This window comes from Hippopotamus amphibius, chromosome 2 (assembly GCF_030028045.1).
Source record: "Hippopotamus amphibius kiboko isolate mHipAmp2 chromosome 2, mHipAmp2.hap2, whole genome shotgun sequence".
In the NCBI taxonomy this organism is placed as follows: domain Eukaryota; kingdom Metazoa; phylum Chordata; class Mammalia; order Artiodactyla; family Hippopotamidae; genus Hippopotamus; species Hippopotamus amphibius.
In genome coordinates this window covers 217,376,856-217,389,487 of record NC_080187.1, presented here as the reverse complement: position 1 = coordinate 217,389,487, position 12,632 = coordinate 217,376,856, and the positions used below count along the sequence as shown (strand labels likewise).

Here is a 12,632-nt window from a genome sequence, read left to right as displayed (position 1 = left end):
TGATTGGAGGTTCCTTTTGTCCTTTCATTAAATACCACTTCTTGTTCTTTTATACAGTTTGTCCTTGAACAATGCAGTGGTTAGGGGTGCTGACCACCACACAGCTGAAAATCCATGTATACCCTTTACAGTTGGCCCTCCATATCCATGATTCCACATCCAGAGATTTAACCAACAGTGGATCATGCAGTACTGTAGTATTTACTGGAAAAAATCTGCATATAGGTGGACCCATGCAATTCAAACCTGTGTTGTTCAAGGGTCAACTGTAGTTTCATTTCTCTTTTACCTATACTTTCTACCAAAAAGGTATTGTTTAGCCTGCTCTAGGGTACTTCAGACTAGCAATATTGCTAAATTCTAGCTCAAGCCTGCAGAGCTACTGTGTTCTAGAAGGTCTCCTCTGAAACTTCCTGGCATTAAGCACCTGTAGGGTACAACATACCATGGCACAAGTTCAATGGGTTTGCATAGGAGTTTCATTTTTAGTCAATTACAGCAATGTTAAAGCTCTATGGAATAAAAAAAAAAATCCCTCTTAATAATCCCCAGTGGAATGAATATTAGATTTCCTAATACATCCTTTGGTCATTATGTAGGACATTGTATCTCTAGCTCTCTGCATATGGTAGACATGCATTTCCTGGTACCCCCTGTAATTAAGTAGGACCATGCAACTCATTCTGGGCAATGAATCATGGCCAGACACGTCACTTCAACTCAAATATGAAACCCTGCAGAGCTTTCTTCTCCCTCTGGCAGAGCAACCCACAGCATTCAGGATGATGGCTGCTCCATCAGTTTGAGATTTTAAGTAACTATGATTAGCAAAGCCCTGTCTGCCAAATGATAACAATTATATACTATGAATGGGAAGTAGTCTTTTATTTTTTTTAAGCCACTAAACTGTTAGGATTGATAGTTACCTAACCTATCCTGATTGGTATTACAAAGGTATTTACATCCAATCAATAACAGATGAAATGCTATATTTCTAACCTAGGACTAGAGTGATTAATGAGGGAATTAGTCAGTTGGTCTTCTCCTTAGCATATAAGACTAATAAAATATTTAGAGGGATAGAATAAAATAAGAAATCATTATTCATTTTTTTCTAAACATGATTTAAAGTCAAGACTATACCTAATTCCAAACCTGGGTGTTCTGGTTATCTATAACAGTATAACAAATCAACCCAAATTTAGTGGATTAAAGCAATTTATCTCTCATGGTTCTGTGGATTGACAGCTGGGCATTTTTTGCTTGGGATCTTTGTGGTTGCAGTCAATTGCCAGCTAAATCTGGATAAACTAAAGGTTCAACTGAGCTGGATGTCTAAGATGACTCATTCAAATGGCTAGTAGTTGTCACTCACTGTTGGCTGGGAGACCAGCCGAGGCTAGCTCTTTGTGCTGCTTGTTCTCACAACACGGTAGCTGATAATGTGAGAAAGCAGCCCCAGTATGAGTGACAGGAGATAGAAGCTGCCAAGCCATTTAAAGGCTATGCCCTTAACTAGAACAGCACCATTTCCATAATATTCTATGGTCAAAGCAGTCTGAATGCCAGCCCAGATTCAAAGATTTAGAGAAATAAACTCTTCCTCTTGATGTAAGAGTGGCAAGGTCACACTGCAGAAGATCATGTGGGAATGAGCGATATTGTTGAGGCTATCTTTGGGAAATATAATCTGACACAAGGAGCTTGTATTTAAGTTTTTATATATCTGTGGTATGATGCTAAAATTATGAGATAAAACATATTAGACTGCCTAAATAATATATTTTAGAATAAAATATATAATACCAATACCACATATTTTAAAAGCACAATCTCTCTCCAATTTTTAATTACTCCACGGTGTAAAGTAATTCAGAAATGAGGGTTTTATGAAATATAATTTTACATATGTGTTACTTTTCTTAGAATATAAACTTCTCAAGACCACTTATATCTCTTTTATGACCACCCTCAGCTCCATTTTCCATTTGCACAATGATAGGATACAGTATGCATTTAATAAACATTAACTAATAATGAGAGTTGTGATACCAGATAACTCCTAAATTTAATAAATTCTATATTCACTTATTATCACAAAAATTCAGAAAAAGCTGAAGACCAAAACTAATGAATGAAAGTGATCTTCAGTGCATAGCATTGTTTCATATGAATACATTTTCCTTTTGTCTTTCTCATGAATTACTAGTCTTCTCAAATTAATTGCCCGCCTATTCGTCTCTCTCTCCAAATTGATTTAAATCTCTATGAAGTTAGGGAATATGTCTATTTTCTTCACTGTTATATCCTTTATGCTTACCAGCACAATGTCTAGCATATAGTAGGCACTAAATAAAGAGCTGACCCTAGATATTAACTATATGTCTTAAATTTATATTTACAGTGTGTTGCATACATTGTTTCTTTTCTTTCACATTCAAAATCTACTTTAAATAGACTTAGTCCAAATATTTAGGTGTTTTGGGTATGATGACTTTAGTGAATGTGGGTCTACCTTACTAGTTTAGAAAAGTCAAGGTAAATATGATGACAGTAACAAAGAACAAATAGAGACTGCTTAAGATCCTTTCAAAAATGACTTAATAACAAAAATAAATAAAAAATAAAATTTAATAACAATAACTGTATTAGAGAAATAACTCGAAACAGAAAACACAATCTGGGAAAATAATCCAGAGCTAAAGGGCATATTGATTATTTAGTAGGATAACTACTTTATGCATTACTTTTTTCTTTTCAAAAGCATGTTTTTATTTTGGTTACCTGCAAAGGAAGTAGAGGGCTCCAATGATAAGAGTTCCTAGAAGAACAGCCAATGCCACGAAAGCTGCAAACAGGTCACTTTTATTTTGGATGCTGGAGCTTGGGAGAAAAACCTCTTCACAACGAGCTCCTGTATAATTTTCAATGCATCTACAGAATAAAATTTTAGATAAAGAATTGCATTCTCTGTTCCATTAACTAATATAAAAAGCATAAGGTTTACAGCTGGTATAAAAAAAAGAAGACCAATTTTCAGATTGTGAACACAAAATAGGCATGCTTTCCTATAATGCTCACAGAGCTACGGTTATAATAAAACAAATTAGCATGTGCAGTCTAATCTTTGCTATCTTCCTTTTCCAGTTTTCAAATTGTTTAGAAACTCCAGAGAAATTATAGGATGTTCAGTCCTTTTATCTTCTAGATTTTCAATACGTAATCATCCACACACAAGTTTATATGAAATTTAGTTTATTTCTGGTATAGATGTGGTTTTAAGTGTATTTTTCCTCGACACTGCTAACTACTTATTCCAACCCCATTTATTAAATAATCATTCCCTTTCCTACTGTTTAACAGTGCCTCCTTTAATGTATGTCAAATTTGTATAAGTAACAGCATTTCTTTATTCTTCAATGATCTATACATCTAATCTTGGGCTTCTACCATATTGATTCAGTATTGTTGCTTTATAATATGTTTTAGTGTCTGGTGGTTCTATTCCTTACATTATTACTTTCCTTTTCTAGAGATTTTTTGATATTTTCATTTTATTTATATTTATATTTTAAAGGCAATTACTTTCAGCTCTTTAAAACTATGTGACAGAGAACCATAATCTTTGGTAATATCAATCAGTTCCTTTTATCCTCTTAATATGTTCAAAGATTATAAAACTGAGATTGATAAATGAGTTTGGCACCAGATCAATTTCATTATTCCATAGTTGCAGTTAAAATAAAGAATAGTATTTTAATATACACTAATGTTTGTTTATAAAGCAACCCACGAAGTTATGGAGTAAACTACACTTAGCAATAATTTTGTGTAAAAAAGTATTTGTGTGTATATATATGTGTGTATATATATGCTTTAAGCTAGTATTACTAAAAATAGAAATATCTGTTCTATTAACTCTCCTCATCTCTTTCCAGTTTAGGAGTATTTACCAATGTTACCTTCTTTTCTCCCACCACAGAATAACTAGGATGTAGGCCTAGAAAGTTAAATGCTGAATTAATTACTAACAAAGCTTGGCAACTAATGCAACAGGCTAATAAAGCAGTATACAAATAAATAAGAGAAAAAGATATCAAGTTATAGCACAAGGGATCAGTTTTACTTCAATGAGCATATGAAAGATATTTTTTGAACCTCAAGCCCTACTCATGGTGAGGCAGTGGTGTTACTGGTTACAGCTTCCACTCGGGGGAAGGGGGGACGTCAGTTTGAGCAAAGAAGCTGTTTCGATTCTCTCAAACTACTGTAAAGATGGAGTTGAGGAGACACAGAAAGGAAAAGAAAGGACAGCGTATGAGTGGCAAACTGAAACAGAAGTAAAATGCTTTACAAAACACACTTACCTAAAGTCTAAATAAAAAAATACTTATTTTTTCCATAGGTTAAGTCAGTTACACAAGTATGAGGAGAAAAAAAGATTAAATGAAAATAATTTGTTTCTTTCTCCTCTAGCCCCACATCCCACTTCCCCAAAAGGGAATAAATAACACACACACACACAACTCCCCCAAGAAAATTAATAGAGAGACTACCAAAAAAATCAATACATATGTTATCACAAAGGACAGGGGCATTCCACACAGCTAGAAAAAAAATTCTAAATTTTTCAAAAATAGAATTCAATAAATAATAATTATTTGTGACTTCCAAAGGTTTTTAAAGAAAAGACTTAGCCATTGAAAAAGTTACTGTCATAGTTTTAAAATAACTCTCAGGTTTTGAAATGATGTTAAAATTGGGTTCAGTTTCCATCTGAATATAACTAAAACCCTAAAGAAATAAATTCTAAAATGAGACAGTATAATTCCTCTTTATAAGGAAGATTTCTTTCTTAAAAAGCTCTAAACTCATTACTCAAGGCTGTTCAAGTTTAGGAAAGACTGAACTTCAAGGAAGAAGATGACAAACTAGCTGATGTAACTAACTCTATGTGTTTACTTTGAGTTGGAAGGAGTCAAGAGAATGGTATAAATATAAGCTGAGTGGTCATATCAGGTTGTAAGCAAACAAACATACAAAGGAAACCAATCAACACTACAGTGTTGTTCTGCTGCCTTACAGCTGCGCCAAGCAAACACATGCTCCTGTGGGAAAGTCAAAAGCGGATGGTATCTTTAAATAAAGCAAAGTCAAGAAAAAACACACCTTGTTATTATTTAACTAGTCAAATCAGAATTTAGAGGAAAGCAAAGAGAAATTTAAATATTATGTTTTTAGCTAAGAAGTAGAAATGGGTAACCTAAAAATTAAATTTTTCAGATATTTATCATACAAAAAAGTAAACACAGACTACTAACGAGTATGTACAAGGATTCCACTTTTAAAGCTCAAGCTCATTTATGAAAATGTTATGACCCAGGGGGAGGGGGGTTGGGGTGGGATGAATTGGGAGATTGGGATTGCCATATATACAATACTAATAAGAAAAAAAAATATCAAATTGTACACTTGAAATATATGCAGTTTATTTTATGTCAATTATATTTCAATAAAAGTTCTTTAAAAATGTTATGACCCAGTTATGAAACAAATATCAAACTTCAGGAAAAGTCAGCTTCTTTAAGGATAAGGAAGGGTGATTTAAGAAGATTTAGACAGGTAAGTAAATGGTAGTACTAGTTAAGGAAAACAGAAAGGTGAGGCATTTGTACCACCATTTTATGCAGAGTTAAGTAGCCTTCAGTCTTTATGTAACGTTCTTACTAAATTATTTCTGGACATCACTTCTGCACAGACCGCCAATGAGGTATATACCAAGCACTAGGATCACATACCTTCTCCTAGAACTGAAAGATGAATGCTGGAACTGGTATAAATGCTTAACTAGGTGAGAAATTCCAAACTCAGAATCCAAGTCATATGTGTTGGTTTTCTGGGTGAATACCACCAACAACTTGTCCTTAAACCCAGAAGCTATGTTCAGTACATTAGACATGAAATAAATTCATTAGATTCTACAGCATTCAAGGTAAGTTGTAAGAACCAAGTTTTTAATCACGTAAACAAACAGTGCCATTTAGCTTCAAGAAAGAGTATTGGACTGTGAACTAGAAAAAAACTGATTTCTTGATCCCACACTTAAAATTGTTGGCTGTGTAACCTTGGGCAAGTCACTTAAACTCTGTAAAATCAAAATAGCACCTGCTGTAGCTATTTCATAGGGCTATTGTCAGAATCAAATAAATAATGTCTAAAAGTGCTTTGAACACTGAAACACACTATACAAGTGAAACTGAAATTAAAGTAATTACTTTACAAAGGCCATGTTTACATCTCTTGTAGGACTACAGAGAATAAAGTGCTTAAGAAAAATTATAGCCAGAAAAAGTTAAGAGCATGGAGATCAATAAATGCGTTATTGTTATTAAATATTTTTTCAGCTACAAGAAACAACTTTATAAGAGTTCACTAACCAAACAGAGACTCAATGTCAATGCCACTTCACTTGGGCTAATCTATCCTGGAAAGGAAAAGTATAATATTGACATATGCCAAAACTGACTTCCAAGTTTGATTCCTACTCTATAGTAATCAAAGTTCAATCTGAAACCCATGAAAAATGGTAAAAACAAAACCAAAATAAAACTATTAGATTAGAGTGTTTAAGAAACATGAACTAACCACATGGACTTAAATCCCTTTAGCATTCCAGGGCCAGATAATAATACCACAAACATGCCAACATCCTATGACACTCCTACTAGATTTTTATAGGCCAAGAATTCAGGGAAAGCTGACTCTTTTATTTGCTAGTGCCATAAATGGAACTTCACTAATCATTTATTAGATTCTTAATAGTATCTAGGGATACTTAGCTAATATTCAATCTTGCAAAAGTTTTGTTTAATATTTATATGACATTAGCACCATTAGAAACCAATAACTATTATGCTACAAATGTGTAAGTATAATCTAAGTCCAGTAAAAAAAAGCAAAATCTATTAGGTTCTTCCAAGATTGACTATTAACAAGATAATTCATGTGCTGAAATAGGCTACAGATTGTATATAGATGGATAAAACATCCTGCATAGAGAATAATTCAGATTTGTCATTCTGTACTGTATTGTTACAGTTTTATTGTGAAGGGTTATAATTTTTTTGCTTAAGTAATTCACTGTGAGAATTTGAAACATTTTACTTACTGGAACAAGCTGAAGCACAACGAATGAAGGAAGCATATAAACAAATGATGAGAGTAAGCAACACAGTAGTTTAGAACACAGCCTTCATTACTGAATCCATGCACTGGCTAGTCTTTTCCAGTTAAGACTTTTTTGGGAGAGACACCCATAGAATGCTGCCTGGTTCACCAGAGTACTTGGGGAAAATTTTGTGTTGTCCTTCTCCATGTGAGAAAAACTATCTCAATTCTCACCCTATTTTGCCTTCCTCAAAAAAAAAAATGATCAGGGAGGAAATCCAAAACGGCTCTTGAAAGATAAGGTATGTTTTTAAAAAATGATCAGGGAGGAAAAGTAATACTACAAGCAGAAGATACATATATAATTTTTGTAGTCTATTTTGTTATGATCCTTGGTGTAAAAAATACAAATATATCTGTAAACACACAAAGATTTATTTATACATAAAAATTGGTATATGTCAGTTCTTTCTTTCTTTTAAGGAATACTTTTAGTAAAGATAAAGCTATATTTAAAATTTATAAATAATAAATTATACTAATGGGACTTCCAACTGTAGACATTTTTCACATGTTTTGGTAAAACTTAAAAGGTTAAGAACATAAATCCAGGAACAACTGGAAAGCCTTATGCTCTTAAATTACCAGACACTCAATTAAACCACAGTTCTAAATGGACAGTATTCATGCTGGCATCTTACCTTCCCAGGCTTCAGGTCTCAACAACCTTCTAATGCAGGGAAAATCTCATGCCCCAACTTGGAATAAGACAAAGAGAAGCCAGCATCAGTTCACTTCCTGACAAAAGAAGTTAAGTATTAGAGCTGAGCAAAAGTCACAATTGTCACTTTGCATGGTATTCCTATGTTGAAAATGAAATCTTACTGATGAGAAACTGGGATATTTTTCAGTGGCCTTTCAAAGGAAATAGTGGATGAAAAAGACACTATCTAAAAGGATAACCAAAATTCAGAAGCAAATGCATAATCCGATATAACTTTATTATGCAACAAATAAGAAGAAAATGAAGGAGCTTTACAGGAGGATATTCATTTTCTTTCACTGGTACTCTGCTTCTTAGAACAGCAATGTGCTAACCTGAGTTAGTTCTGAAGGGTGGTTTCTATTCTTGGACACAAATGAGTAAGACCAATACTGGTGGAAGACAAGTAGACCTAAGAGAGTAGGTATGTTTCCACTGTTTCAAAACCATATTCTGCTATGTTTGACAAGCAGAAGATCTGGAAAAAAAAAAGTTTCAAGAAGATTTTATCCTCTTTTAAGTTTTTGTTCTAAGCATGGTGAGGTCAAGAAAGATATATCAGTTGTTTCTGCTGAGAATACTAATGAAAAATCTTTATCAGAAGTAAGGTTACTAAAATGAAAAGTGTTAACAAAATGCATAGCTAAATAGAGCAGTTGTTTCGTGCTTTTTTGCAACTGTTCTTCTATTATCAGCTTCAAGGCTGTGATTTCCTTTCTGTAAAGGTGTTTTAAAGATCAATCTAAATCCTGATGTTTAATAAAGCATATGGTATAGTGTCAAAAGTCAAAGAGGACTTTGTTGTGATTAATATCACAGTAGCATTTTGAACTGTTTTTTCTTTGAACTATAACCTTCTACTAAATTTACAGATGAAAAAACAGAAGTCAACAAAAAACAGTGCCAAGAACTAGCCTATCGTAACCAACTGACCTCAAGAAAACTTTAAGATTTTATGTGGTTAATAAAACAACTCATAAAACCCAGATAATTCCTTTTGGAAATTGAGTTTAGTAAAAAGTACACTGAGGTCCAGCAAAACTGTGGACAGACACAAACAAAATATACAATTAAAAGAGGCAACATATCAAATGAAGCACAGTAAATGTTGATTTTTCTTAAACTTTTCCAAATGTGATTCCCAACCTCAATTATTTTACTTTCATAAAATAAGCCTGTCATATATTACATGTTTGTACTCTTAAATTGCCTCTCTTAAATAGAATTCAGTCTTTATCATCTAACAAATGATGATTTCTACCTAGCCAACACTGTGACTGCTGTGGATAGAGGACAAAGCTTGGCTTCAGCTAAGGCAGCAGGGACCTTCTTTGGCCTGAGATTGCGGCTGTGTAGGCAGAAGATTCTTAGGAATGCCCCTCTGGGAGAATTCTGGTGATAAGGCTCAGGGAACCAATGTTTACTAAGTCACTCTGGGTAACTATACTAACAGATATCCCTTTGTCTGATGTCTTAAAACTCCACCTCCACACTGTGCAATAGTTGTCTCTGCGGTGATCACAAGAAGCCTGGAGGAAAGTAAGACAGCAAGGAAAGGCCTCATCTAGCTAGTGATGCAAACAGAGGTGAAGACAAACCCTTCCCCCATCCTTGCTCCATGAACCTAGAAAGTTCTAGTTGGAAGGCTGAAAATTTAGGGGCTTGGCCCAAGTTGGCCGAGAGGACAAGGGCTAGAAAGGGCTTCTGTCTGGAGTGTTCTTAGTGAAAGACTTTGAAATAGACAAGAAAGATGGTTAGGTGCTCTGTTTAATGACCCTTCTGGGTTATCTGATTCTACGGGGGCCTGTGCTTTTCATTGTCATTGCACTGTTTTACAACTCTGTAAATTGTAGAAAACCTGTTCTAATGTGAATGGATTTTGTCCAGTATAATACAAGAGATTTCCTTGTGGATATTGGTAAGTATTTAGTATTTCATTTCAACATGGCTGATCACCTATTATACTTACATGTGTGTGTTGTTGGTTTTTTCGTTTTTGTTTTCTTTGTTTTTGGCCACGCTGTGTGGGCCCTCAGCAGTTAAAGCCTGGAGTCCTAACCACTGCACAGCCAGGGAATTCCCAAGTGTGTGTTGTCTGAATTCACCTTTGAGTCAGTTGTAACATCTTACCGGTTCCCTTGTTTATGAATCATTTAAATATGTCTTTGACACATGTTCATTTTATATTTGTATGAAAATCATGATTTTCCCTTATATATAAATTTATCTTTTACCAGCTTGAAGGTCACCCAGCTGAGATGGATTCACCTGACAGAGCTAGTTAAATGGAGTTGCCAGTGCAGTGCACCTCCTGAGTAGTTTAAGCCCAGGCATGTCTTTTCCTGGCTCCCAGAGGTGAATCCCAAGCAGAAATAAAATTTAAAACTTGCTGGCTCTCTGTTTCTCTAGCTTTTTTTCCCTAGCCACTAATTTTATGTTTTATTTTTTTGTTGTTGGGTTTACTACTACTGATAAATTATTTTCCCATTAGTAAGAGCAATGATAAGAAGTTTGGTTTCATAGTTTTATAATCTGATGATCTCTGTAAATCAATGAGAGGGATCTATTCAATTAGGTGAAAGATGACAGAGAAACTGGTTTGTTAGATTCTTATAAAAAATTTGTCTTTTTTTTTTTTTAGTTCAACTCAATTAAAAATTACATGTCCACTGGGAAGGAGAATGCCTCTTTGACATTTGCTCCAGTGAGATTTTATGTTTCTGTGTTTACTTGATCTGTGCCAAAGTTACAGATCTGAAGCTATAAGCCCTTTCTGTGCCTATGTGTCAAACTCACAAAGCTCTTTACCTCTCACTCTGAAATTTCTTCCTTTCTCCAGAGGATACTAAAAAAATGATAGTATAAAGTGTCTTAAAGAAGTTCTGTTCTGACTGACTTACAGAGATAAATAAGCTCTTAAATAAAATCAATATTCTTAAAATTCCCAGAATAGAAAATTCAACTCCTAATGCTTTATCTTTTAAAATTTCATTGACATATAGTTGATTTACAATGTTGTATTAATTTCTGCTATATAGCAAAGTGACTCAGTTATACATATATATTCTTTTTCATATTCTTTTCCATTATTTCACAGTTTATTGGATATACTAATATTTCCCTGTGCTATACAGTAGGACCTTGTTGTTCGAACTTTTAATGCTTTAAATGTACTAAACTTAAATAAAATTCTTCTTGCTAAAACTAAGGAACATTTTAAGAATCCAAGTTCACATTAATAAGAGTAACTCTTTAGTAAACAATACTAGCTTAATAATTTTGGCTTAATAAAACAGCTATATCTTTGATTTATCAATATTAAGTATAACAGGACCATACATTTTCTGCCACTTGGGTTTGTTTTTTCTAAAATTATACAGGTTTACTGATCAATTAAACTAATACTACTCCTACATATTATTAAAAACTATGAAAAATGAAAAGTATATTCAATTAAATTCAATCACTATTCTGACAAACCTTTATTTCAACCATAATTATGTTTTGTAGTATTTATGTTTTGTAGTAGATAATTTCCAAGGTAAAGCTTGAACTTATATTAAATTGAACGGATATTACTAGACACAGATAAGTTTTAAGTAAGAATACTGAAACATTAATCACTAAGTATAATTTTAAGTTTATATAATTTTGCTTCTTAAGGTTACAGCTTTGGTCATGTTAATGAATATTCATTTTTGCCATTTTAAGGAGTCATAGAAGAGATGTGTGTAGCAGTAGAAAGTTGTACTATGTGAGTTCATGACTTTGCATGTCTACTAAATTGCTTATGTATGCCAAACAGTTCTAAATTATCCACTACCCCAGTTTTCTCTGTAAAATAGAAGTTATAGTTACTTGACTGAAAGCTGTAATTGATATGAGTAATGAGACTATACTTGGAACAATTATGACAGAGAAATACAACTCTGTGTGTACTTTTGTTTTCCAAGAGTAGATGTGTCTGAAAGCAGCAGTTTGCAGTAGTTCACAGGCTTTTTAGTCTCCATTCCAAAGGACTCTATGACTTGTTGAGGACTCCAGAGAGCTTTTGTTTATGTGGGTTAAGAACTATTGGTATTTACTAAATTGGAAAGTGAAATGTAAATTTACAAAACTTATTTATTGATTCATTTGAAGATAATAATAAGGAACACAGAGTGTGTTATAAATAACACCTCAGTATCATAAAAATGGCTTGAAGGGGTAAAACCCCTGAAAGAGAACCAGGGCAGTTTGTTCTATGAAGAATATGAAAAAGTATAATGAAGAACAGAACTCAGAAAATAAATTTTACTTTGTCCCTTTGACTAAAGAGGTAATTAAATATTACTTCTAAGGCACCTATCTTAACCAAGTGCCCAAATCTCCTCTGACAACTTTTTTGATCTTGCCTTCTCAAAACTAGATCCTAAATATAGAAAAAATAAAATAAAAAGTCAGGATATCTTGTACACCCAAAACTATATTTGAGATTTCCCAGTGAACCCCTGGAAAATCATGAATTTTCTTTGCCTTTTATCTTTTAAATATAGAGATTATAGAAATAATTATAACAGTAAAACAACAAAAATCTATGAAATTTCCTGGAAATCTGTCAATGCCTTTGCTGCACATTATTGTTATTATTTATTTTATTTATTTATTTTTGGCTACACCGCGCAGCATGCAGGATCTTAGTTCCCTGACCAGGGATCGAACC

General features: G+C 33.4%; 1 protein-coding gene across 12 annotated transcripts in view; it reads right to left on the bottom strand.

Moving 5' to 3' along the window:
• The window catches only part of NRG4 (neuregulin 4), a 138,104-nt gene that overhangs the window by 35,441 nt on the left and 90,031 nt on the right, over window positions 1–12,632 (bottom strand). For all 12 annotated transcript variants that reach the window (XR_009051462.1, XR_009051460.1, XR_009051461.1 and 9 more), the window contains one exon: window positions 2,785–2,934. Coding sequence is in view for 9 of the 12 variants with exons in the window: in XM_057723511.1 (XP_057579494.1) it covers window positions 2,785–2,934 (150 nt within the window). In the remaining 3 variants the exon portion in view is untranslated. The remainder of the gene's footprint in view (window positions 1–2,784; window positions 2,935–12,632) is intronic.